The following is a 25624-nucleotide window of genomic DNA, read 5'->3' as shown; positions in this document are numbered from 1 at the left end:
AGCTTAGGGGACGCTAAAAAAATTGTGATGTAGTCATTAATTTTAAAATTATCTAGCATTCTAAGTAAATTCAAAACCTGATGCCTACTTGAACCTAATATTGAAACAACAGCAACCGAAACAGAAAAGTTCGTTTTCATTTATGAGTAATTCTCCACACAGCTTGACTACCACTTCAGCACTTTTTTGGGGATGACTGTATGATGTTCTTTGTGTGAGTTCCTTTCCGCCATATAAATAAAAATTATACATGATGCCACTCGATCATGTCAAACCAAATCAATAAACCTCCTCTTTTTTTTGTTTTTTAGGGCTATTCTCCTTCGTCCAAGTCGTTAATTGTATTTGAGAAATGTGTGTATATCAAAAGTAGGAAAAAGCTTGTATTAACGTATTTGCTTTTTTATAAGTTATCATAAAAAAAAAATAAAAAAAGATACCGTCATAAGCAACTAATTGTTTCTCTGATGTCACTCTTTAAAACAAATAAATAAGAATCATTTTTGTTTTTTTAATTGATGAAAACACAACTTATCATCAAAATTAAAAATAAAAATTGGTCTCTAAGTATAGTTCACACAAAAGTTTTTTTCCTTCTATCTATGCATGCTCATAAATAATGATTCCAAGATCTTCAAATCTATTGTAACTTAAAAAATGATTCCAAGATCTTCAAAGCCATTGTAATTTGGAGCGAGTTAGCAAATAAAGTTCATCTCAATACGATTACACTGTATCAAATAAACTAAAACGTAATAATATATGCAGCCATGTAACTTTGCACACCAATTAAATCTTATGATGGCAAACCTATGGTTAACTCATTAATATCACATCAAAGGAAAAAGTTAATATTTTTGTTATAACAAGCTGTGTCTATTTTATTCTAAATAGTTAAATAGTTACTTTAATAAATCTACAAAACCAGCAGATTAAAATTGAAAATTTCATGAAAATTTCATTTCTGTATTATCCATGATAAAATTGCAATCCTAAATATATTAGGTCAATTAAAACACCACATGCCAAAATTTACATTTGCTGATTACTAAAACAATATTTGTACAAAAGGGACGAACTTTCAACATAAGTAATGAAATACTAGTATACGCATGTAGATCTAAAAAAAAGCAAAAGATCTTTTAAAAACAACTATTATTGTAGAAGTCAGACCATTCCACAGTGGGCCAGATATATAGGATATGGTGGACAAAACCTAATTATTACCCAATTGCTCCCCAAATCCATTTAGATATATAAATAATCATTATACATGAAATAATATTTATTTTTATCAAGAATATTTTAATTTTTAATAACAAAATTACAATTAATAGGCTTAGTAAAAAATTTTTTTTTAAATCAAACTTCTTTTCAAAAATCAAACAACAAATTGTGTTTAGCTACAAAGAATAAGAAGAAGGTGGAGCTGATTCCCTCAGCAAAGCCAGAACTTCACTGGGGATTTTTTTAAAACTCTTACTATTTTTGTTATGACCTTTTCTTAATGATGTTATGACAGGATCACTAGATACAAGTAGTCTGTTAACCAGGTCGCGATTTGTATCTATTCTAGAAGTCTTTCTACTGAAATCTTCCCTAAACTTTTTAAAATCCTTGTTGCGGGCCTCTTGTGCCTCCTCTGACATCAGTCCAATTGGCAAGTACTGTCTAGCAATAATGGCATGGCCATGAACTAAAATTTTGTGTACTGATTGTGACATGTAATACCAGGAATACTTAGATATGTAAAGTTTAAGAGCAGTAATACAAAACTCTTTAAACTTGACAGTACCAATTTCAAATCCAGATGATAAAGTGACTAGAATGATGTAAAAATAAAATAAAAGAGTTTCATCTACTTTCAAAATTTTGGCAGTTGTTTGATAGTCTGCAAAGGCTCGTCGGGCGGTGTTTCTATCATTACTGGTACCTACAAATTGCATATATGTGATAGTTAACCTGATGATTCATATACAAGTATTTATGTAATTTCACTTACCAGATCCTCCACTTTTGGGAAATCCACAACCAGTCCCATTTGGTTCATAAATTCTGTCTGGATACGTTTCTTCATTTGCTTAACATTTTCCTTATCTTCAATAGCTCTAGACTGCCACTTTTGAGTTTCCAGCTTGTATCCAATATGTAATACCATTTCAAAGAACCTAATCCAGGAATGCAGGCTTTATATTTCCTTATATTTCCAACTTTATATTTCCCCGGTTTGCATCCTTCCATTTCTTTTGATATACTTTTAAAAACGCAGCACATCCAGTAGAACCCAAATTCATAGAGACTAGAATAGCTTCTACAGACAAAGAAAATGATTTATCACTAGGTTTTAGTTGGTCATGCCGTATACGTTTATGGACATCACTTATCTTCATATCAACTACAAAAAAACGATTTTAACATAATTAGTGCAACCACTATAAACTAATATAACATGAATATGGCCATTATTTTCATTTCAGCTACATTTAATTAGGCCAGTATAATAAGCACAGCACCTATTATTACCTAAAACCAAAAAAAATAGGTTTGTCGCGAATAGCATTTTACGAAAATATCTTTTTTTAAATGTTTACCAAACTTAAAGGGGCAGCTAAGAGCAGAATTAAACACCACCAACAGGCTATACATATATTGTATTAACTTATTTTAACATTAATAAGCTGTTCCAGCAGGTTCTAAACTATATGCGCCACTTTTAATATAATACTTTGATATTATAAATAAGAATCTTGCCTTTATATTTCAAAATGAAACTGTGAGTTTAATACAAGACCTTGGAATTTGTGGTGGTATTTTTCGTAAAGCTATAAAATTAAATTTTAATAATGTGTCAATTAATTTTGCATATGTTAAATAGTTTAAAGGTTATTCATTGTCATAGTTGTAGGTGATATATCTATTATAAAAATTAATAAATGAATTTCTAAATATATTCAATTGTAAATGATATTTGTACATTTATGATGTACTATCAAACTACAAATAATGTTTTAAACCATACATTATGCTCTTATATACATAATATACTAAGTAGTTGGAAGTATTTCGAATATTTTTTTTTGAGGTTTTGTCTACCACCTGGCCCACTGTGCATTCCTTGAGTCTTAAAACTTTGAAATCAATCAGAAAAGTTTTGCTTTTATAATTGTTTCAGAGAAACGGTATGCGACCACAAATTTCGTAATAAGTTTGGTGGTTCCAAAGTAAATGTTCAGTTTTTATTTTTTAAGCACCCAGTTTGTTATTGTTGACGCAAAAATCTTTTAAAATAAAAATAAATGAAAAAAACAGCCAAAAAGTGAAGACGAGTAGTAAAAACAAGTCCATTATTAACCTTACCATGAATTCCACCACGCCCAAAAATTTTGCCAAGAAGCTAAACAAGCCTCTGAGTACTGTTTACACTGTGATTAAACATTTTCAAATGACTGATCATCTTGAGAGGAAACCTGGCAGCGGTTTGAAGAGGTCAGTTCGGACTCAGTTGATCAAGGCAGATAAGGGTCGAATTTCTCGAAATCCAGTAAGGTCAATGAGGAAAATAGCTAAAGAGCTACCTTTCAGTAATGACACCATCAGAAATGTGGTCAGGAGGATCTGAAGGCAAAGTTAAGAGCCAGTATTAAGAAACACCTGTTTTCCCAAAATGTCAAAGAAAAAAGATTTTACAGATCAAAGAAACTTCTGAGCCTCCTGAAGAAGAGACCAACAACCATTATCTTCTCAGATGAGAAATTGCTTACCGTGGATTCTGTCTCAAACAGCAAAGCCAATTGTTTTATTTATCATCAACCAGTCTAGGCAGCCCCAGAGCATGTAAAATATGCATCTAAGAACAAACTTTCAGCTTCAGTTATGATATTTGGCTTCATTTCTTCTGATGGCTTCAAAATACTTCCGATCTACATTAAATATGGTCAGAAAGTTGACATTGGAGATTGGAGAACATGTAAAAGCCTGGATTGATGCCCACTATTCTGCAAATGACGATGTTGTGTTCCAGCTGGATGGAGCACCTCCACATACATCCCAAAAGACCCAAATGTCGCTCTTGGAGAACCTCCTAAAACACTGGTCAAAAGAATTATGGCCTCCTGGATCTCCAAATCTTTCACCTCTTCATTATTCAATCTGAGCGTATATGGAGTCAAGGGCTTGTCAACTTTCCCACAACAACGTCAACACCCTGAAGGCTGCTCTCAAGAAGGAGTGGGACAAGATGCCCAAGGACTATATCCAGACTACCTGGTTCAGGAGTCGACTTCAAGTTTTCATTTTACATTTATTTTTGTCAAAAAAAAAAGTTTTTATAAAATTTGCGGTCGCATACGGTAAATTAAAAACTTAGGAGTTAATGAACCACTAAGCCTTCATTGAATGGACTGAAATTTTAATATTATAGTTTTAATGATTACATACTTTTAAAGGTTACATATTTTTGACAAAAACCTTTATTAAAACCTCACCTTCAAAAATTCAAAAAAAAACAAACAAAAAACAACGGTTAAAAATAATGGTTAGAAATGAACTGAAGAGATTTTTATTGTCAGTTATTCTAAATTCTTTAGTTCGGTTAAGCCATAAGAATTCAAAGTACTTTAAGATTTTAACACTTTTTTAAATATGGGGTTTTGATTTCAGTCTTCACCTTTACTTTCAGAGGTCGTATACTTCTGGAAGGTCCCTTTTGAATAAATATTATAAACATGAAATTGTTCGGATGGAATCAACGCTTAACAGCCCGCGAAAATTTGATTACAATTTTAATACATCCTTCCGCGTTTATAACAACAAATGTTTTAGCTACTTATATATTACATCTGATGATAAAATCTTTTTCTATAACTAAAAATCCTAACAGTTTTTATAAAGAATCTTAGTAACAATAACTACTGCAGACGTTGAATAATTGTTGCTGTGTATTCATGTTTAGGAAACTTTTAAAAGAGCTCAGTGTATATGATGAGTGTATTACATTAATTTGTAACTGCATAAACTTTAATTCTAACCTTAAACTTAAATTTAGATATTAAATTAAGAGTGAAAATCAAAAAATTGAAAAACCTAAGATTAAGTTTGTAAGTTCTATATACCATTTTGCATGCCTATTCCAATCTAAAATAGTATAAAGCTGTTAAAGTATTAAAAAAATTTAACAAATAATGTGTGTGTGTGTGTGTGTGTGTGTGTGTGTGTGTATGCAGACACACACACACATATATGTATTATAAATTTAGATAACTAGTCATGACAGAGCAAAAGTTTGTCAACCTTAGAAAGAGGTTAGATCAACTTGGCTATCGACAACCATTGGGAATCGAATCTGTGCCATTGGTTGAAAAGCTGTTTAGTGATTTAATACATACCACTGAAAGTTTCAAAAACTACAAGCTTAAAAAGCATAAGCATGAAAAAGAATTAAGTTCAATTGATCACAGTGAACCTTATAGAATTGATAATGCCAGACTAACTCGTGAAAACAATGAACTTCATTTAAAACTAATGAAAGCTAACAGTGAAATCAACAGTCTTACAACTGAAATGAAAGAAGCACTTAAAAAACTTGAAAATCAAAATGAAGATTTAATGTTTTTAAATTCTCAATATGTTCACACCATTAAGAATCTTGAGAAAGAATCGAAACAAAAAAGTGATCATATTGAAAAATTGTTAGAGAAAAATATGAATGCTGTGGTTGAAACTCCTGGTGGGAGAAAAAAGACAATCCCATTTCGTCGTCCAAGAATGGATATCGATAGCACCTTACCTCTGTCAAATGATATTAGTTCTAAAAAGGTTTGTGGCATACCCAATGATCCATATGTGGCAGATCTTCTTATGATGGCTGATTCAAGAAATGAAGAGTTGACATGTGAAATTGATAAACTACAGGAAAAGAATGAGGAATTGGAAAGGAGATGTTCTAATCTTAAAAAAGAGGTTGGTTTACTAAAAAATGTTTTTAATTAGATGCTCTTGTTTAGTTAAATCAAACTATATTGATGGCTTTTAAATAAGTATATATATATATATATATATATATATATATATATATATATATATATATATATATATATATATATATATATATCCATCAATTAGTTTATATCACTTTTTAAAATCAAGTTTCTTTACTTTAAGTTATATCTAAAAATAAATAAATATAAAAGGTATGTAAAGGTCTTAAGTTGCTTTTTTATTTGCAAGAAAATGTATGGATAAAATTTTATAAATGATTTTTATTTTTCATTAATAAAATAAAATAAAGTTAGTATTTTAGAGTTACTTTATAATAAATGTGCCATTGCAATAGCATTGGCTTCACACCCACTGATAAATGTTGCATCTTTTAAAAGGTCTTTTTATTACAGGCACATAGTAAATAAAATTAGTTGTAGTTTGTGTTTCTTGTTTAAATATCTTAAGTAAAAGGCTATAATAGTATTACACATATATGTGTATATAAATGTATATAGTTATAACTTAGGTGGAACTCCATGACCAAGAGATATCTCGCTTGGTAGATGTGTTAGAAGGTGGGCGTCCTGTTGAAGCTGTCTTAAAAGATCATTTTAAAAGTAGTAGTGATAGAGTTGTTGCTCACCTAAACATGCAGGTCAAGAGTCAAGAATTTTTTATGTTTTGTTTATGTAGTTTTGTTATCACTAACAATGGCTTGTTAGTAACAACAACAACAAAAAAAGCAAAAGTATTTACCTTGAAATTAATTTAGGTTATCAGTCAATGTTAGATAAGTTTATAAAATTGTCAGATTTAATTTGTTTTCTGTTACATCAATTCAAAAACTTTGGTTTTCAATCAGGACAGAGATTTTCCATTAGTATAAGTAACACCATAAATCAGAAGTCTTAAAAACAGCTGTTAATATTTATTTTCTTTATAACTAGTATCTTTTAAAAAATTTTATCTAACTAAAAAAGAAATTTAAAACTAACAAAGCTTCTGATAAAATCTATAAACAAATTTTTTTGTTTTTAATTCCTTTTTTTAAAAAACATTTTTTAGGTAGATTATTTACAGCAAGCAAACAGAGATATGGAGAAAAAACTTCAGCAAAATGAACTTTTGTATTCTGAAGCTTTAGCTGAAACTAAATTGTTAAAGGACCGAAATGAAGAGTTGTGTTCAGAGCTAAAAGTCTTGAATAAAGTTTACAAAGATATAGAAAGAGAGAAATATAAGGGGGATAAAGAGGTAGATGGACAATTAGATGTTCTTCAAAATGAGTCTGAAGAAAACCGATTAAAGATAGCTGATTTAAATAAAAAAATTCACGATCTTAAAAAGGTTGCATAAACTTTTTAATTATTCTGACAATCCTCCATTCTTTATCTTTTACATCTTTGCAAAGTGACAATACTTTTTTTTTTCTAGTGTAACAATTGCTAACACTGTTTGTACTCTGTGTTTAACTTTTTAATGCTTCTCTCTTTGATAATATGCTAGTCTATTCTATTTGTTTTTGGGTATCAAATTTACCCCCTACAATCTTTGATCCTAATGTCATACCCTTAGGTATTTGACATTATTCTTCTGTAATTTTTCAATTCCAGTTCTTTAATTATTTTATAAAATCGTTTACTGTATACAATAATTAATTAACTTGAATTGAAAAATTTATTGCTCTTACTGCAAAAAAGCCTATTTGTAACCTACTCTTGCCACCGTTACTTATGCTATTGTAATGATGATTTTTTAAAAAATTTTTTGAATATTTTTAACTAAATAAATCCTACTTTATCTATTAACTGCTCTGTATTGTCTTTTTTAAAAAATTTAGTATTTTTGATATTTTTATGAAAAATATATAATTTTATTAATATCTTTTAAAAATGATCTTCAATGAGAAAAACTTTATTTATAGGAGCGAGACAGCTTAATAAATGAAAATGAGCAATTACATATGACTGCAAAACAGTATCTAAGTGACAATGAGCATATTGCGCAAATGCTTGAAAGATACAATAAAGAAAAAAAACGATTGATGGAAAAAAATGCAAAGTTGACTATGGCAGGTTATAAATATTTTTGAAAAATTGACGGTATAAGATCATAAAAATCTAAAAGTACTTGAGATAAACCTTGGCATTTAATGCTACTTAAAGAGGTATTGCTGACATTGGTTTGAAGACAAACACAATGTTGTATGTGATTTAGAATTTTGATCAAGTTTCAGGTATACAATGAACAATAGATCAAGGTCTATGTGTATGTGATTTAGAATTTTGATCAAGTTTCAGGTGATTTCATTGATCACAATAAAAAATAGATCTAAGTCCTTAATATTAAGAAAGTGTTGTGTGAAAAATGTTATTAATCCTAATATGTTCTGTTGTTAAGATATTTATTACTTCTATTAGATCATATGATCAACAAATAATTATATTTTATTTGCTTACTTTGCACAGAAGTACATAAATTTATTTATTTAATTTTTTTTTGATATTAGAAAGAGACCTTGTGATGGAGATGGAGAGGTTAAAACTTTCAAAAGGAATTTTTCAGAAAAAGGTATTTTCTTTTTTCATTTATTTAAAGTTAGTTATAAAAAGCTTCTGATTTGATTTTTTAAATATATATATATTTAAAGTCTCCGGACAAAGTAGCAATAATGGTGCACAATATTGAAGATGACAGAGATTACTATAAACAAGAGTGTGAGTCTCTACAAAAGATGCTGCATCAATATTTGATAAAGAGTCCAACCCATAAAAAAGTTGAAAAAGTAAGTTAAGTTAACGATAGTTAAGTTCTAAGTTTTATCCATTTGTAAAAATACTTGTCATTTTTGCATTTATGCTTTTAATTTCCTTTCAAGGATGGTAATTTCTTAAATGAACATCATTCCAAGGGTGAAAGCAAAAAGTTAGCCAAAATGCAACTCTTATCGTCTCCAACACAAGAGAAGGTTACCTGTTTAAGTTTAATGAATGTTAATTTTTAATTCAAACATTACAATAAATATTGCAATAAATATTACAAAAAATATTACAATAAATATTACAAAAAATATTACAATAAATGTTACAAAAAATATTACAATAAATGTTACAATAAATATTACAATAAATATTGCAATAAATATTACAAAAAATGTTACAATAAATATTACAACAAATATTACAATAAATATTACAATAAATATTACAATAAATATTACAATAAATATTACAATAAATATTACAAAAATATTTTATTAATTGCAAAAGTTTTAGAGTGATATTTTATTTTTTCCATCACTTTTTCCAATTTGACTTAACCGTTTACAGAAGATTTATAAATAGTAACATTTTGCACCAGAAAAAATTCCAATGTTTATTTTAATTTAAAAAAATCTCTTTCAAGTAAGAAAAATTTAAGCACACAAAAGTCTTGGAGCAGTTTAAAAATTATAAAAATTGATTCAAACTTAGTTATGAACGTAGTATTTTGTTGAAAAGCCTTTACGATCAGTAACTGCTTGACATCAACAGGATCTACACCATCATTTGTGAAAAAATATGCCAATATATTACTTATCAAAGTGTATACTTGCATTTTTTCTCAACTGAGAAAAAATATACCAGTATGGACTTTTTTTAATAATGATGCTAATGACTACCTATCATAAAAATTTATAAAAATTTCAAGTTGAGAAAACAAAAAGTGATAAAAAAGTAGAATTGGTTTCTTATCATTTTTAATTTTTACTGTAAAATGATATTTTTTTTTTTGCTTAATTTTTTTCTAGAAGGACTGGTGATATTAAGTTGATGATAAGTTTATTTAAAACTGCTTAACTTTTGAGGCTCTATTATAATAAATATACTCTAGGCTACTGTTATTTGTTTAGTATATACATTTTCGATTGCACTTGATTTTTTCAGGCAGAACTTCAGGAAATATTGAAACTACGCAGAGAGCGTGATGAGTTAAATCAAACTCTTGAAAACTTCAATAAGAATCTTGTGAAGGTTTCATGATTTCTTGTGACTTTCATTTTAATTTTATTGTATATCTTTAAGAGAATAATAATTTGAATCATTATGTGAATATTTAGATTCAAGATGATGTACATGCAGTTACTGTTGAGCGAGATAATGTGCAATTTCTGTATGAGCAGGTTGTATTTATTTTTAGATGTCTTCTTATTTGTTCTAAAAATATGCTAATTAATTAGATATATCTAAAATTTGAATATTTCAGGCTACTAATGAAATACAACGCATGAGAAAAAAATTTTCCAGATTAAAGTCTTCATCCTCAACTTCAGATAAAATAACAAGCATTCTTGAAAAAGCTGAGAAAGAAAGAGACGAAGCACTCTCAGATTTAAGAAAGGCTCGTATTGATATCCAAACATTGCGAAATTCTATTCAGGTTAGGGTTTGATAACACAATAAGTTTAATCTCACAATCAAAGTTCATAAAGTCCTGTTGTAATAAGGAATCCTCTTATTGTTCTCTGTATTGATCTAAAGACAAAAAGTCATCGTGTAATTCTGTAGAATTATCAAAAGATCGTCAAAAGATCTTAAATTTTATCTTCTGTTGAAGATAAAATTTAAGATCTTTTGATGATCTTTTGATGAGTTAAGATCTTCCTTTATTTTATTATCTTTTGTCATCTTTTAGTCCTTACAAGGAAATCAATTATTAGAACAACAGAAAGACAAAAAGAATCTTGAAGAGCAGCTTTCAAAGGTGAACTTTTAGGCCTTTGTTTTTTAGGGATCAATAATCAAAGATCCACTTTTGACAAAAAACCATTGACATTTTTTAAGCAAATTTTGTTAACTAGAAGCTCTTCTTTTAAATTGTTGCTAGATGATAGGACAGCATGTAGTGTTTTAATGTAAATTGTAGCTAGATGATAGGACAGCATGTAGTGTTTTAATGTAAATTGTAGCTAGATGGATAGGACAACATGTACTGTTCTACTGTAAATTTATCTTGATAGTTTTCTTCCAATATGATAATTAGAAATAAAGAAATTTCATTAACTTTTTTTAATGTTCATTAACAATACTGATAAATTTTTAAAATTTTTTTGTTATTAAATTTGTTATAAAATAAACAAAAGTAAAATAATTCTTGAATTCACTGTAAAATTTTGGATGCATTTTGTTCTAAATGCAACAAATGTTGAAACAAAAATATAAAACTCAGCTAATTAAGATTAAGACAAATGTTAAAAATCTAATTGATTTAAAATTAAAGTGTATATTTAAATGTACTTAATATTACATATATTTCTAATTTTTAGGCTTTTTAAAGTTAGCTGTAATTGCTTAATATTGTGGTTTTGTTTCTTAAATTCTAAGCATGAAAAAATACTTCTGTAATCCAGAATATATCAATTAAGGTTGCTTAGGCTTACTCGTTTTAGCAGCAAATCATTTGAGTAACTTTTAGATGAAATTTTATAAAGTCTTTGTTTGTCTTTTAATACCTTTTGTTCTTTTATACATTCTTTTGCTCTTGTAAGATTTTTTTTTGTTCTTTAAAGGATTTTTTTTGTTCTTTGGATTCTATAAAAATTTGCTTTTAGGCTGAGTCTGAGAATGAGAGGCTAAAACTCCAAATAACCCCAAAGGAAAGCATGATTGAAAAGTTAGAGGATGAACTGAAATCAGCAAACAAGTCACTACTTAAAGTTAAAGAAGAATTATGCAACAAAGAAGCTGAATTAATGAAATGCAAACTTCTATGTGAGAAAAGTGATCGATCATGCAACGAGTTTGAAAGGAAGTCGAAAGACAAAATAAATGAATTAAAAAATTTGACAGAAGAGTTACAAAGACTTAAAGAAAAATGTGGTATAAAACTTAATATTTATAAGAGTTACAAAGACTTAAAGAAAAAGGTGTTATAAAAACTTAACGTTTAGAATTTCAGGAACATTTTAGTTTAAAATGTTTTTGCAAAAATATCTTTCATACTTCAGACTTAGCTGAGGATCGCCATAGTGAATGCAAAAAAGAAGTTGCAAGGTTAAAAGGAGTAGTGGCCCGATTAGATAAAGAAAGAGATTTGCTTCAGCAGCAAGTGGATGATAAAGCAGAAAATTTGGATAAAATGAATTCAGAATTGCGACAGCAGCAGCAGGCTGATTCACATCTCAAGATCACCTTTGAAGAGATAGATGAGAAATTAAAGTGAGTAATTAATTTTTTTTTATAACATAACAATCCCTCAGAATACTACTTAATAAAAAAGTTTTTACTCAGTCTACAGAAAATCTCTTTAATAGTTTTTCTGCATGCTTGTCTAATATACTAAATATGTAAATTAAATGCTTAAATATTTTTTCTGTATGCTTATCCAATGCATCAAAAGTATAACATAAATTCTTAAGAAGAAAATGTAAATAATTTAAAGCAAATTGTTCAAACAATCCAATATTCTTTTCTGCACATAATTTTGTGCAATCATTACACAAAGTTATCTTACAATAATAGTTAACATTGCACTCACTTGTACACCAAACAGTAGCGTTTGGATTCTGAATCTGAATTACAATCAATCTGAATTACAGTAAAAATTACATGCTGTAATGTTACTCAAAAAATATTTTTAAAGAAATTGTTAATTTAATTATACTTTGTAATTTAGAGATTTTTGAATCAAATTTGTTGTACTTTATTATTAGCAAAAATATACAAAGTCATCATTCATCAATTAAGAAATAAACAATATGCAGGATATTACATAAATATAAACAATATGCAGGATATAAACAATATACAATATTTAGGTATAAACAATATGCAAATATATAGTACATGCAAAAAAAAAAAAAATAAATAAAATTTAAAACATATTTATGAATAGGTATCGTGAACAGCAGTTAGCATCAAAAGATCGTGAAATATCAAGTTTGTTAAAGCAAGTACGGGATTTGGAAGAGGAGTTGGCAGGTGTTTCTCAATCTAGAGCTGCTACTATAAAAGAAAATAGGCGTTTGCATGATGATCTTACTACCATGACTGAAGAAAATCAGGTATTTATACTAACAAATTCTTTTTGAGAATAATTGAGAATTAAAAGAAATAAAAAATTAATTTTATTTTCTAGGAATTTAAAACTTCTTAAAGTGTGAAGCTGATAAAATATTGTCAGTGATCATAAATATACTAAATTATTGTCGTACAACAATGATACATTTTACACTCAATATTTACAGATAGTTCATCAAGACTTAAGATATACATTAGAGGAAGCGGAACGTTTAAAACAAGAAGTTTCAGAGTATGCGATGCAGCTGTCAAGAATACAAAATCTTCTTGCTCAAAAAGTATTCATAGTTAATAATGAAATATGCCCCTTTTTTTTATTATTATCACTTTTAGAAAGTATTCAGAATTTTTTTCTTCTGTATTTATTTGAATCAGGAGCTTGAAAAAGATGATTTGCTTCTTCAGTACAAAACACTTAGTAATAAAGCTGACATATTAGAGAGTAGTGTCCAACAGAGTGAAGATAGTAAAGTGAAGATTGCATGCAGCTTTAACAGTACTCAACAAGTAAGTCTAGCAATAATTGTGAGACTTAGGTAAAAGTTTCATGAAAGATTGTCACACCAGTATTAATATTAAATTGTGTAAAAATAATGATAATGTAATAATGAAATCAAATTATTGTAATTAATTAACAAATCAATATTTTTCTTTGATGTAAAATAAATAAAATAAATTTTTGCAAAAAAGAATGTTATTGCTTTTTAGGAGCTTTTGTATTTACGAGATCAATGTGCACTATTAGAAGCTGACATAGAGCAGCATATAAATACTCAACTCTCTTATGAAAAGCAATTAGATCATTTAAATGAATCTATTCTCCACACTGATGCTCAACTTGCTGCATGCAACGAAGAAAAGGTTTTTTATGATCCATGATTTGTAAAGCAAACCTCTCATATTTTTAGTTTTATTGTGCAGTGGTTTCTCTTTTTTTTTTTTTTATTTTTATGTAATATATTTGTATTAGGAAACCATCCTTGAAGAATTGTATGCTGTTCGTGACCTGTGTGTAAAGTTAGATCAAACAAGAGAAGAACTTTTTATAACAGTCAATAAGAAATCTAAAGAGATTGAGAAGGTTTTGAGTTTAAATTATATTTTATATTTTTTATATTCCTATCACATTATATGCAACCTCTAAAGCATGATGTACAGTTTGAAAACTGAGTTAAATTAGTATTCGGCTAAAAGAATTATTTCTCTCATAATTCTCACAGGGGAAATACTATTTTAAAAAATTTTTAAACGAGAAAAGTATATTTTGCCTGCTTAAGTTTTGTATGCTCATATTTAAAATCTAAGGAGATTGAGAAGGTTTTGAGTTTAAATTTTATATTTGTTATATTCCTATCACATTATAGTGCTATCCCATAATACGTACAAGAAAAGTATACCTGCTTAAGTTTTGTATGCTCATATTTAAAATGTCTTACAATTGTAACCAAAAAAGATCCTCAAAATCTTTTCTTACTATTTAACTTATAAGGGTGTATGTGTTAGTATGTGGCAAATATGAAATTCAAACTGACTGTAATTTTATTTTATGTAAGTTTGTCTTTTTCTTTTCTACTTATCTAGTAACAGCAGAGGTAACTACAACATTTTTCTTTTAACAACAGAGGTTACTACAAATATTTATGTAAAGGCTAAGAAAAATTCTATTCTATTTTTAATATTTATAAAATTAAACTAAAAAATTTGTCTAAAAAACTTAAAAAAAAAAAATAATAAAAATTTAATTATTTAATGAAATTAAATAATTCCATAATTTAAATTTTTGAAATTATTTTTTAAAAAAGTAATGTTTACTTGTTTTAAATGAAGACATTAGGAAAATAGTACTTTTAAAAACATCCCAACAAACTTCTTATTCCACATTATTTTTGTATTAAAATTAGCATTTCCTTGATAAGTTACCAATCATCCTTGTTGCCAATTTTTAGAATAAGTTTATGTTTAATTGATGGTCGAATTGCCCAGTAGTCCTAGTAGAAACCTAGTAGTCCACCATAAAAGAAACCTAGTATGTGAAAGGCTCTAAAAATGAATAAAAAAAAAGATTTTCTGATAAAAGAAAGAAAAAAAACAAACTATGAAATGGTTTCAATTGTACATCCAAAATTAACCAATTATTAAAGATGGTGTAAAATAATACTCTCTCAGTCCCAAAATACTATTCCATTTTCATAAAAGACATAGAATAGAAATTGGAACAGTATACACAACCTAGTTTTTAGAGCCTATCTATATGTTTAATTGATGTTCAAAAAGTAGAAAAGCTTATCCCAATGACTCATGACAGTAAAATGACACATGACAGTGAAATGACACATGACAGTGAAATGACACATGACAGTAAAATGACTCATGACAGTAAAATGACACATGACAGTGAAATGACACATGACAATAAAATGACACATGACAGTGAAATGACACATGACAATAAAATGACACATGATAGTAAAATGACACATGCCAGTAAAATCAAGGTTAAAGAATGTTATGTTAAATATTCCACATCCAGAAAATTTTTATTTTTGTTGAAATTTACTGCAAAAATACAAATGTGTTTTGTAAGACTTATTTGTATGATAAAATAGATGTGGCATCTTTTGCCATAGCATCTATCTTAACTAAAACAATATCAATTTGACTTTTAACTTAACTTCATATCTTTATGTAAAAGATTGTATTTAAATTGACATAAATTATTCAATTAAACTGTAAGAAACTCTTGATTTGGGTTTTGACCAGATTTGGCAAGCTGCCATTACTCTATATCAATCATGACATGAAGTCAAGTTCTTCCCAAAAGCATGAATGCTAAACTGCTCACAACTTCAAACCATCAAAAGTTATGGATTAGCAAATGAAAGTTAAAAACATATTAAACAACATTGCAACAATTATATTAAGATCAATTCAGCCCTGAAAACTCAGCAAAAAGTATGAGCTGAACAACTTCAAAAATTTTTTAAAAGTTGATTAGAAAATCTTTAACTAATTGTTAAAATCTATCATCCCATTGAAATTTGATCCCATCCCATTTGAATCCCATTTCAAAATCACAAGTACAACCATTTAAGTTGACAAGGACCCAGTAAAAAGTTACAGCTCTTAAATTAAGCATTTACAATTCATAAACTTGAAAAATCTGAAATGGATTTTGAAATGGTCTAAATGTTGAGAGGCCTTTATTTAGGGAATTACAGCAAAGAAAAACTCATTTCTTTGCTGTAATTCCCTAAATAAACTTTTTTATGAATAAAGCATAATTTAAAACTCTGTCATGAGACTATACGATGTAGTTTTAAAATAAAATATTACAATCTTGGAATCCAAATCATCTTTGATAAATTTGTAAATTTTTGCTAATTTTTAGAGTTAAACAAGTAATTTAAAACTGTTTTTACTTAACATTCTGCTCTTTTTTGTAGCTTGAACTACTTTTAAGTGAGGCAAGAGCAGAAATTGAAGTTCTCAAAAGACAGGTACCTTTAATTTTGTCAAAATGCTTTCTTTTTAAAATTTCTTGTCTTTGTCTGTATAGAGCTTTTGTTTAAGAAAACTTTGATGAAATTGTAAAAAAATCCACAAGACCAGACATCCAATAAACACTAGTTTAGCTAAACTGTTTAGCAATTTAACTGACAGTTATTGAATCATTATTCAAATATGTAAACAATTTATTTTGACAGCTAAATTCAAAAGGAATTTAGTTCTTAAAAAAAAGTTTTTATAAATTGATAAAAATTCAAAATTCAGTAGTCACAACACAATTACTGAGTTTTGCATTTTTTAAAATGAGAGATATTTATAACCTTTATCATAAAAACCATTTTAGAAATGACTAAAAATGTTTATTAAATTTATTATTTCTTTAAAACCAAGTTTTCTAACCCAATTTTCTTTTTTTTTGATTAAAAATGTAGTTTATCCAAGAGAAGGGGAAAATTGAACCACTTGAAAAAATTATTTCAACTAACCGTGAGAAGCAGTTCCTCGAGCAGAATTCTCTAGAGGAAAAAATTTTAGAAATTGACACTTTAAAAGATGAACTTAAAAAATGTGAACGCGAAAAGTAAGTTTTGCCTTAAAACAAAATGTATTTGTTTGGTTACTTGAGAAGTTTACAATTTGTTTTACTTTCTAGGTTGCAAAAACTAAACGAAAACAAGTTCCTCCACGAACAACTTGCTCTGTTACAAGAGCAGGTGGCATCATTGAGAAAGAAGCTGGCTGCAGTAAAGTTTGAAAAGTATATTTTTAGTAACCTTTTTATGAACATTTTAAACAAAAAAATTGTAGAATTTTCATTTTGTGCTCTTATTTATTAGAGAAGTTGTTCAAAATGATCTACGGCGACAAACAAGGTCTCCATTACATGGTAAGAATTTTTCCGTGTAAATGCATTTTCTTTGACATATAAAATGTCTATTTTTATGTAAACATCTTTTAGTGTATATAAATCAACAGTTACCTTACATACTGGAGTTTTACTGGAGTTACCTTGCATACTGGAATTGCATGCATGAAATTGTTTTTATTTAACAGATTTAAGAGAAAGCAAATCCCCGGATGTCTACACGAGTGAAACATCTAATACTGCAAGAAATAGCGAATCACCCAGGAGTATTACAAATGTTGCTTCATCTCCAGATTCTAGTTTTCATTCATACTCTCCTTTGAACACAGTTAGTACAGATATTTCTTTTTTTTTGACTGAACCTTATGACTGTTAGGATAGACAACATAAAACTTATACATACATTACCATACATACATCAAAAGTATATATTATATACATCAAAAACAGAAAAGTTTTCTACTTATGATTTAAGAAAAGTCGGAAAATTTTCAAACATTCTAATAAGTATTAAACAGTTTTGTCCTAAACCATGATGCTAATGGGGAAGGGGGGTGCTAATGGGGAGTGGGCTGGAGGGTGGGAGGATTATATTTACTCTAATACAAACCGTAACTTCCCGAAATAATAAAGAGAAAACTTTTTTTTTTTGGACAGAGTTTATATTTTAAGTTGAATTTATTTAACGATGGATACAAATAAAAGAATTTTTTTAGTCCTTGAATTTTCATTGAATAACAGTTGTTTTTACATTTAGTCGCTTTCGTCCCAAACTGGTAAAAATACATGACACGCCATGACGCTTGTGCATAAATATATATTTCAAAATTGTACATATTAGAAAATATATTTTTTTATATATATGTAACTTTTTTTTTTTTGTTGGTAAAAATACTTTTACTCAGAAATTAAGCATGGGAATTTCGGCCTTCGAAATCGACGAAATTAAACGAAACGAAATTCGTGTTTCAATTTCGGATCGAAATTGAGAACGAAATTTCGATTTTTTGGATTGTTTAATTTCGCGAAAAAATTTCGTATAATTTCGGGTCATTGAAAGTAACGAAATTGACACGAAATTAAACATAAGTTTTAATTTCGTAATTTCGAAATTCGTGAATTTGTAATGTTTAAAAATTTCGTCTTTCGAAATTCAATATAAATTTCGATACGAAATTTATTTCGACTCAAAACTTGTGGAAAAATTTCGACTCGAAATTAGTTTCGATCCAATTTTGAATACATTTCGGACCGAAATTTAGATCGAAACATCCGAAATTACGAAATCATCGAATTTCGAACTTCAAAATTCCAATGCTTATCAGAAATTCAGTTTTGCTTACTAACGACTGGAAAAAGTACAGTTTGAACAAAATAAATCATTAATTTTGTTTGGAAAAATAGAAAACGTCTAACACCCGGCTGCTTATAAAAAAATAAAAAGTTAAATTAAGTTGTAAAGTAAATTGTAAAGTTAACCATTAAATATGAACATAATTTATATCAAAACAAAGTTGTCGAGGAATTTAAGTCAGGAGTTAAAGAGAAGTTTTGCGTGCTGATGCGCTTACTACGTATGCGATCATGTTTTTTGAAAGCGCATTTTATTCACGTAATTGGCGCATTGTTTAATATAAAAATAAGTTCTGTTTACGTATACGTCATAAGTTTTATATGTGGTCTAGTAAAAGTAAAAGGTGCAGGGTTATTGCTAGGCCCGGATTACCCTACCCTTGCTGTTGAACAAACTAAAAGCTTTGCTAAAGTACTTTTCTCAATATTAAGTATGATTTCTTAAAAAAATCCCTGTTTCAGAAAGAAATAGATTTAAAAACACCTGTAGAGTTAATAATAGACGGAGCAAAGGTTGTTAGCATATTTAGAAGCTGAAAGGGAAGAGACATTACTAAAAGTAATGTCAGAGGCAATTTGGGGTAATGCCAGAGACAATTTGGGTAAATAAGTTGAGTTTTTAAACGATCATTTGATGTAACAAATCAATTTTGACAAAGCCTCCATACAATTAATATATTGTAAAAACATTATAGTACTTATTGGGACAGCAATAAAGAATAGAAAATTATCAAAGGATTCTAAAAGTTGAGACTGAAATTGGAGGTGGATTCTTTAAAGTATGTTTAAACATTCAAAAAAGTCACAGAATGTAAAATAAATAAAAAATGAGGAAGGAATAGGTATTCAGAAGTACAAAGACGAAGGCGTAAACTGTTTACTTTTGGTCAGGCTAAAAATGCAGCTGAATCTCATTCGAATCTTGAGAAAATTCTCACTGTTTTGAAGCTGAATGGTTTACAATATTTTTTTGCTTTTGATATTTTTAAGAATTAAAAGCGCAGTATCATAATCATTGCCATTAGCAAAGAAGAAATGCAATATTTTAAACTCACGGTGAGTTCAGAACACGAGGGAGTATCCGTTTCTCTGTTAATGCTCACAAAGTCGCCAGTAAAGATTTTTTTAAAAAATCTCTCAGCTGCATGTCATCTTTACATAAACCTTCGATTAGCTGTTTTTGTCTGATGACTCAGAGGTTATTGAAATTTTTGTTTCAATGGAGCTTCATCTACTTAGTGGAAATATGAATATTTGGAATCCATAGATACCACCTTTTTGGCAAATTAGTTTAACAAAAGTTTTTTTTTTTTTTTTGGCCTAAGCTACATGATGGTAAATTAAGCTGCATGCTGGTCAATTTAAAGGTTGAGAAAGATGATGATGATGATGATGATGATGATGATGATGATGATGATGATGATGATGATGATGATGATGATGATGATGATGATGATGATGATGATGTTCCAAACGGCTGAAAAATATTCATGTGTTAGAAGATTTATTCCAATCATTGAAATTGGAAAAAGATGAACAGTTCTATAGTTAACTGATTAAATGATTAAAATATGTTAAAATTGCATGTTTTGGCTTTGAGCTTGTTACCTGAATAAATCAATAACGAGTATAAAGAGGCTTTTGTCAAACTTGTTTTAAGAGTACCTCCTAAAGTGCATACCCTGGTCAAACATACACGTACTCCTAACATACCTCCTTCAAAATTGCTTTACTTCAATATTAAAAAAAATATTGTAATACTTATGTAAATCTTTTGCAAATCCTTATTAATTTCAAATGTAAATAAGTATATGTGTAAACATTTACTTACATCGTTTAAAACACTTTCTAATCGTAATAATTTGAATATAGACCATAAGACCAATTCCAAGATTTTCCGTTCTTCAAGATGTGGGAGGGGGGTGGGAAGGAAATGACAAAAGGTCTTCATGGATGGGACCTGAGGTCTTCATGGATGGGTTCTCATGGTGTCAGGCACCACATCCATTAACTTGCTTAATTTCCTAATAGAGATGCTTGAATTGTCGCTGATAATCTCCTAGAGCCTGATGATGAAGTCCTGATTCCCGACTGGTCTCTCCTAGTATATTCCTTACGATCTGCAGAGTCCACACCATCAACAAACCTCTCCGCAGTGTCATAAACTGTGCTTTTTGGTACCCAAATCACTTGATAATTTCTTGGACTGTTACCCGGCACGAAGTGGTTCCACCGCTGCGGCTCTATGATCATGTTCTTTCGAAATGGAGATGAAAGTTGCTAAAAAAAATGCATTCTCTTAAAAATCAGTTTTGTTGATGTTTTGAATTTTGAGGCATTAAGTTCAACAGAAAAAAATTGTAGGAATTTTAAAACGTTCCGGATTTAAAACGCCCACCCTGTAATGTAAACCCAGAAAACAATAGCATGTTAATTATTGTAAGTCAGAGTTATTATTTTGTATATTACTTCTTTAAGTTTATATAAATAATCATGATCATTAGATGTTTTTAAAAACCTTAATGAAATATTCTTCATGTTCTTCATAGAAACTTTCCTATGAAATTTTGACTTTCGCCACGTTGTAAATCAAGCGCCTTCAGTGTTCATCTTAAAATGCAAATAAAAAGACAAATATTTATTCGAATTTTGTTCTTTTTTTAATTCTTTTTACATGATAGTTTATAATTTTACATTTCATAACATGCCAGTTGTATATATGAAAAAATCTATATTTTTGCTGGTCAGTATAATCATTTTAATATTTTTGCTCGTCATCATTTTGATTTTTGCGAAAATAATCATCATTTAAAATATCAACGTCAAAAATCAAAGAAAAAACTTTGTTTCCACGTTTTTGTCACAACAACTACACACCGAAGTGTAAGCAAATTTCTTAATTTTTTTTGTCAAAACAATTTTCTTAGATTGAATATTTATATTATCATACAAATCATCCAATGGCAATCATTGTCGTAAAGTATCAAATCATTTTCCCTTTGATTAATAATACGAGTACATTCGGTAGATAAACCCGAAATCAACTTTAACATATTAATACAAAAAAAAAATGCAAAAAAATTTTACAAAACGTCGTTGCTAAGCAATTGAACAATTTTTTCAACTTTTTCCTCCAACCTCCGCGATCTCTCTTCGTTATTACAACAAAAATCTCCTTCATTGTCGTGTCAAAAGCTTTTTTATCACACCAAATCTTTTTAATTTTCCACAGATATACAACGTTTTCGACTTTCCACACTTCTTTTTGGAAGCGTATCATTGGCTCTAAAGTGTTTATCAGTTCCAAAGAATAAATAATTTATTCCTAGCTTCGTTGTTTTTAGTTTGGTTGTTACCTAAAAGCCATTTCTTTTTACCGAAGGATCTTGATCACAAAAATTCCTTTCGGCTGTGTAAAAAACCAAAGGTTTTTCAACATTTTTTTTTTTTGTATTCAACAAACGAATAATTTTCCATACCATCTTTAATCATTGCCGATTTTCGATCTTTCTTTAACGGCAAATGAACATAATTTAGTGTGGCAGTGCTCCATTGAAGAGATAAAATTGCTTGCACGTAGTGCTCCATCGCTTGCAGGTAGCTATTAATTGGAGTATAAAGATCTTTTTCTGCGTTGGTTATCATGCAGCATGTAGCCTCTGCCAGTTTAGGACAGCCGAGTTTCGAAGCCATGATTTTCTTCTTGATTCTTTCTTACAATATTTTTTCTCCTTGATGAGAGTGATCGAACCCTGCCTTTTATATACTTTTTTCCTATTGACAATATTAAAACAGATGTGCAAATAAACACTTGTGAAATGAGTCAAAACTAATTATAAAATTAAGTGGTACGATGAACAAAAGAACCGGCTGCATTTTGACCGTGGGAAATTAAAAGTAACAGAGCGGCGTAACAAAAAAAGTAACGCCAGTTATTTGGCGTTCGACGAACGAAAAAAACAAATACAAGAGAGCAGGTGTACAAATTAAAGAACAGGTGTACAAATATAAGAAAACGCATAAATAATGCGAAAAAAATTGTAAAAGTTGCTGTTTTTTCGCAGCGAACTTTGCAATTGTGAGGTGGAAGAATTGAGAAAAATAAACATCTATCAAAAAAGACGTACACAAGATGATTCGTCAACCCTTCATTTAGATAAACGATAAAGCAAAAAGAAATAAATTAAAATCAACAACTAAGAAAAAACGTACACGCGAAGACATTTTCAACCTGCTATATAAATAAGTGATAAAGCGAAAAGAAGTTAAAAAAAAAAAAACTGGGAAAAGACATAAACACGAAGACTCATCAACTGGCCATATAAATAAATGATGAATAGGTATTGCAACCGAAAACAACCAAAAAACTATTAAAGTTCAAAAGAAAGAAGTTTCATGAGGGGGGGGGGGGGTAAAACGGAGTTTTAAAGAGAAGCAAAAAAGAGTTGTTATGAAAATCTTTAAGAAGAATTTTAGAGAGAGAACTTTTTATGATTGATAAATATTGGAATAAAAACAAGAAGTTTTATAAGTAAACAAAAGAGAAAAAGAAGAAATTTCTGAAAATCAGAAGAAGTAAACATACAAATAGAAATCAGAAGAAATATTGGATAAAAGAAGAATAACCAGAAGTTTTAAATAAAGAGATATTCGTATAAAAATAGAAGTAAAAAAAAAAAAGAGGGGGGGGGGGGGAAGTAATTGATAAAAACAGTATCGAACACTACGAGTAGAGAATATTATTTGTATTTTATAAACGTAATGAATAAAAGAGTGCTAACCATTACACACTGATAGAACGTTTATTGAGTTCTATTGTGTAATAGAATACGCCCCCCTCACACAATTGTAAATCTTCTTTTCTCAGAAAAACTCTCCCTACAAGAGTTTCGCGGTCCATTTATACTTTACAAGAATACGTCATAGAGGGGAACACGGGGTAAGATGACGAATGGGGTAAGATGACGACCTACCGTTATCTTTAAAACTCAACAAAATATGAAAGCTGACTAGCTGAGAGAGAAGTAGATTATATCTACTACATTCATTTTTTGCTTTCTTTATAAATATTATTATTCCGATAACAAGAAAAAAAGAAAATTTATCCACTTGTATTTGATTTATTTCATCATTACACCACCAGCTAAAGGTAAGAGAGAATTTCTTGTTCAGTTTGTTCAATTTGGAAGCCATACAAGTAGTAATAAGCTATGATAACTTATTCATGTAGAGTTCGAAATCATTTTGAAGATTGTGTAGCTTAGGGGCAAAATGAACGCCAGACTATTTTTCCAGACTATTTTCAATTTTTATAAGGTTTTTTTTTTATATATAATAGACGCTTAATAATTTTTTTACCACTTATTAATAAAGTTTTACTTATTGAAACAGCTATTGGCTAAGATATAAGTGCTTTTAAAAACGTTCGTCATCTTTCCCCATGTTCCCCTACATTCATAAAAAACCGCTCAAATTAATTTATAAACTACTTCCGAGCAGTGTAATTACTAGGCACTAGATAATCGGTATCGTGTAAGTTGATACCGAGAGGCATGATCTCAAATAGAGTGGTATCGCTTTCAGGCACTAGATAATCGGTATCAAATCTCGGTTCTCATATGGTATCGATACCATTCCTTACAGTATCGATATCATTATCACGCGTACTAGTATCGAAGGAATCGGTTATATCACTATTGACTCATAATTGATAGATAATCGGTATCGTATAAGTCGATACCGAGAAGGATGATCTCGAATAGTGTGGTATCGTTTATATACTTATGTATATAAACAATACCACACTATTCGAGATCATCCTTCTCGGTATCATCAGTATCGATTCGATGCCATACTATACCGATAATAAAGAATCGTGTGCTATCAAATGGTCGCATAGTCTCGTTTGATATCACTACTAAGACTTGCCGATTCTGGCGCATTCAAGATGGCGTCATGTTTTACGATTCTGGCGCATGAGCATTTTTGCGCATGCTCATGGGTATTTTTGCGTATTTCCATTTTTGTGGATTTTCATAATGAGATGACATTATGAAAAAAGGTAGTGAATGTGTTAATTTTTTCTTTGTAGTTCAAGTATGGAAAAAGATGTTTATATTTTTCTCTTCGCGTTTCTCTAATTCTTTGTGCATGTTGTTTTTGTGTTGATCATCGTATTTTCTATTCTACAGTAAACGATAGTGACGTATATATTGTGAAGATGTAAATTTTATATATCTGAAAATATATAAAATAGTTTTTAATGTGAATCTAAGAGTTCAGACGGGGCAGGTTTTTTAATTATATATTTATAATGTCTTGCTAGCATTTGTTTTTGATAATTTAAATTTTGTTCTTTTTCTTCAATTCTCATTTTGCGCATCTGATCATATTTCCACGACTCTATTTTACCTTTTTTTAGTTCATTTAATTTTTCTATTTCTTTTAACAATTTTTTATACTGTAGATATGCTTTAAACTCTCTACAAACTGCTTTGGAATCTTTATCAAGATGAATACGTTTTCTGATATATTGATCATAATTTTCGGAGCTGTATGTATGGTAGCTGTTTGATTTTTTATCAAAATATTTAAAGGAGTATGTCATTTTTTATAGCAAGAAAAAATTTATTTATATCATTTTAAAAAGTTTTTTTTCTTTGTACAATTTACAAGAGTTTATTCATAGAATAGCACCTAAAAAGGGAATGCTATTAAAGGGTGAGTTTGGTCCGAGAAGCAAACCAGCTCCAATAGATTCATATCCTCTTCCGCTTTTAACGTAAACTCCGTCTTTGAATGATCCTCCTTTAGGCCAGGGTGTTAAAAATAATCCGTTTCCTCTGTGCGTTCCTATTTTCAT

At 29.0% G+C, this 25624-nt stretch overlaps 2 protein-coding genes and 1 pseudogene across 4 annotated transcripts; 1 reads left to right on the top strand and 2 right to left on the bottom strand.

The window, feature by feature from the left end:
• Nucleotides 1-149: 149 nt before the first annotated feature.
• LOC149892374 (uncharacterized) lies at nucleotides 150-2804 on the bottom strand (annotated as a pseudogene). The gene is made up of 3 exons (XR_016450354.1): nucleotides 2752-2804; nucleotides 2003-2395; nucleotides 150-1933 (listed from the first exon to the last, which is right to left on the bottom strand). The product of XR_016450354.1 is annotated as an uncharacterized LOC149892374 (transcript).
• A 2445-nt stretch (nucleotides 2805-5249) lies between these two features.
• Nucleotides 5250-18268, top strand: LOC145190640 (centrosomal protein of 135 kDa-like). 2 transcript variants are annotated; one of them, XM_090079521.1, is made up of 24 exons: nucleotides 5250-5958; nucleotides 6506-6634; nucleotides 7045-7326; nucleotides 7904-8054; nucleotides 8489-8550; nucleotides 8630-8764; nucleotides 8858-8947; nucleotides 9906-9992; nucleotides 10079-10141; nucleotides 10225-10398; nucleotides 10654-10722; nucleotides 11570-11837; nucleotides 11966-12176; nucleotides 12853-13021; nucleotides 13205-13315; nucleotides 13413-13544; nucleotides 13746-13898; nucleotides 14008-14118; nucleotides 16481-16534; nucleotides 16976-17124; nucleotides 17197-17301; nucleotides 17381-17430; nucleotides 17598-17737; nucleotides 18167-18268. In XM_090079521.1, the coding sequence occupies exons 1-24, from the start codon at nucleotides 5266-5268 to the stop codon at nucleotides 18197-18199; spliced, it is 3621 nt and encodes a 1206-aa protein (XP_089935647.1). In that variant the 5' UTR covers nucleotides 5250-5265; the 3' UTR covers nucleotides 18200-18268. The 2 variants fall into 2 exon arrangements, with proteins under 2 accessions (XP_089935647.1, XP_089935648.1); XM_090079522.1 differs by lacking the exon at nucleotides 6506-6634.
• Nucleotides 18269-21676: 3408 nt separating this feature from the next.
• Nucleotides 21677-22578, bottom strand: LOC149892373 (uncharacterized). Its single transcript, XM_090079523.1, has 2 exons — nucleotides 22242-22578; nucleotides 21677-22047 (listed from the first exon to the last, which is right to left on the bottom strand). The coding sequence occupies exons 1-2, from the start codon at nucleotides 22453-22455 to the stop codon at nucleotides 21809-21811; spliced, it is 453 nt and encodes a 150-aa protein (XP_089935649.1). The 5' UTR covers nucleotides 22456-22578; the 3' UTR covers nucleotides 21677-21808.
• Nucleotides 22579-25624: the final 3046 nt, after the last annotated feature.

Source organism: Hydra viridissima, unplaced genomic scaffold (assembly GCF_058129835.1).
Source record: "Hydra viridissima isolate aposymbiotic clone 2 unplaced genomic scaffold, HvirCarnegie_v1 scaffold_2, whole genome shotgun sequence".
NCBI classification, from domain to species: Eukaryota; Metazoa; Cnidaria; class Hydrozoa; order Anthoathecata; family Hydridae; genus Hydra; species Hydra viridissima.
The sequence above is the reverse complement of the archived record's forward strand: the minus strand, read 5'-3'. Positions and strand labels throughout refer to the sequence as shown.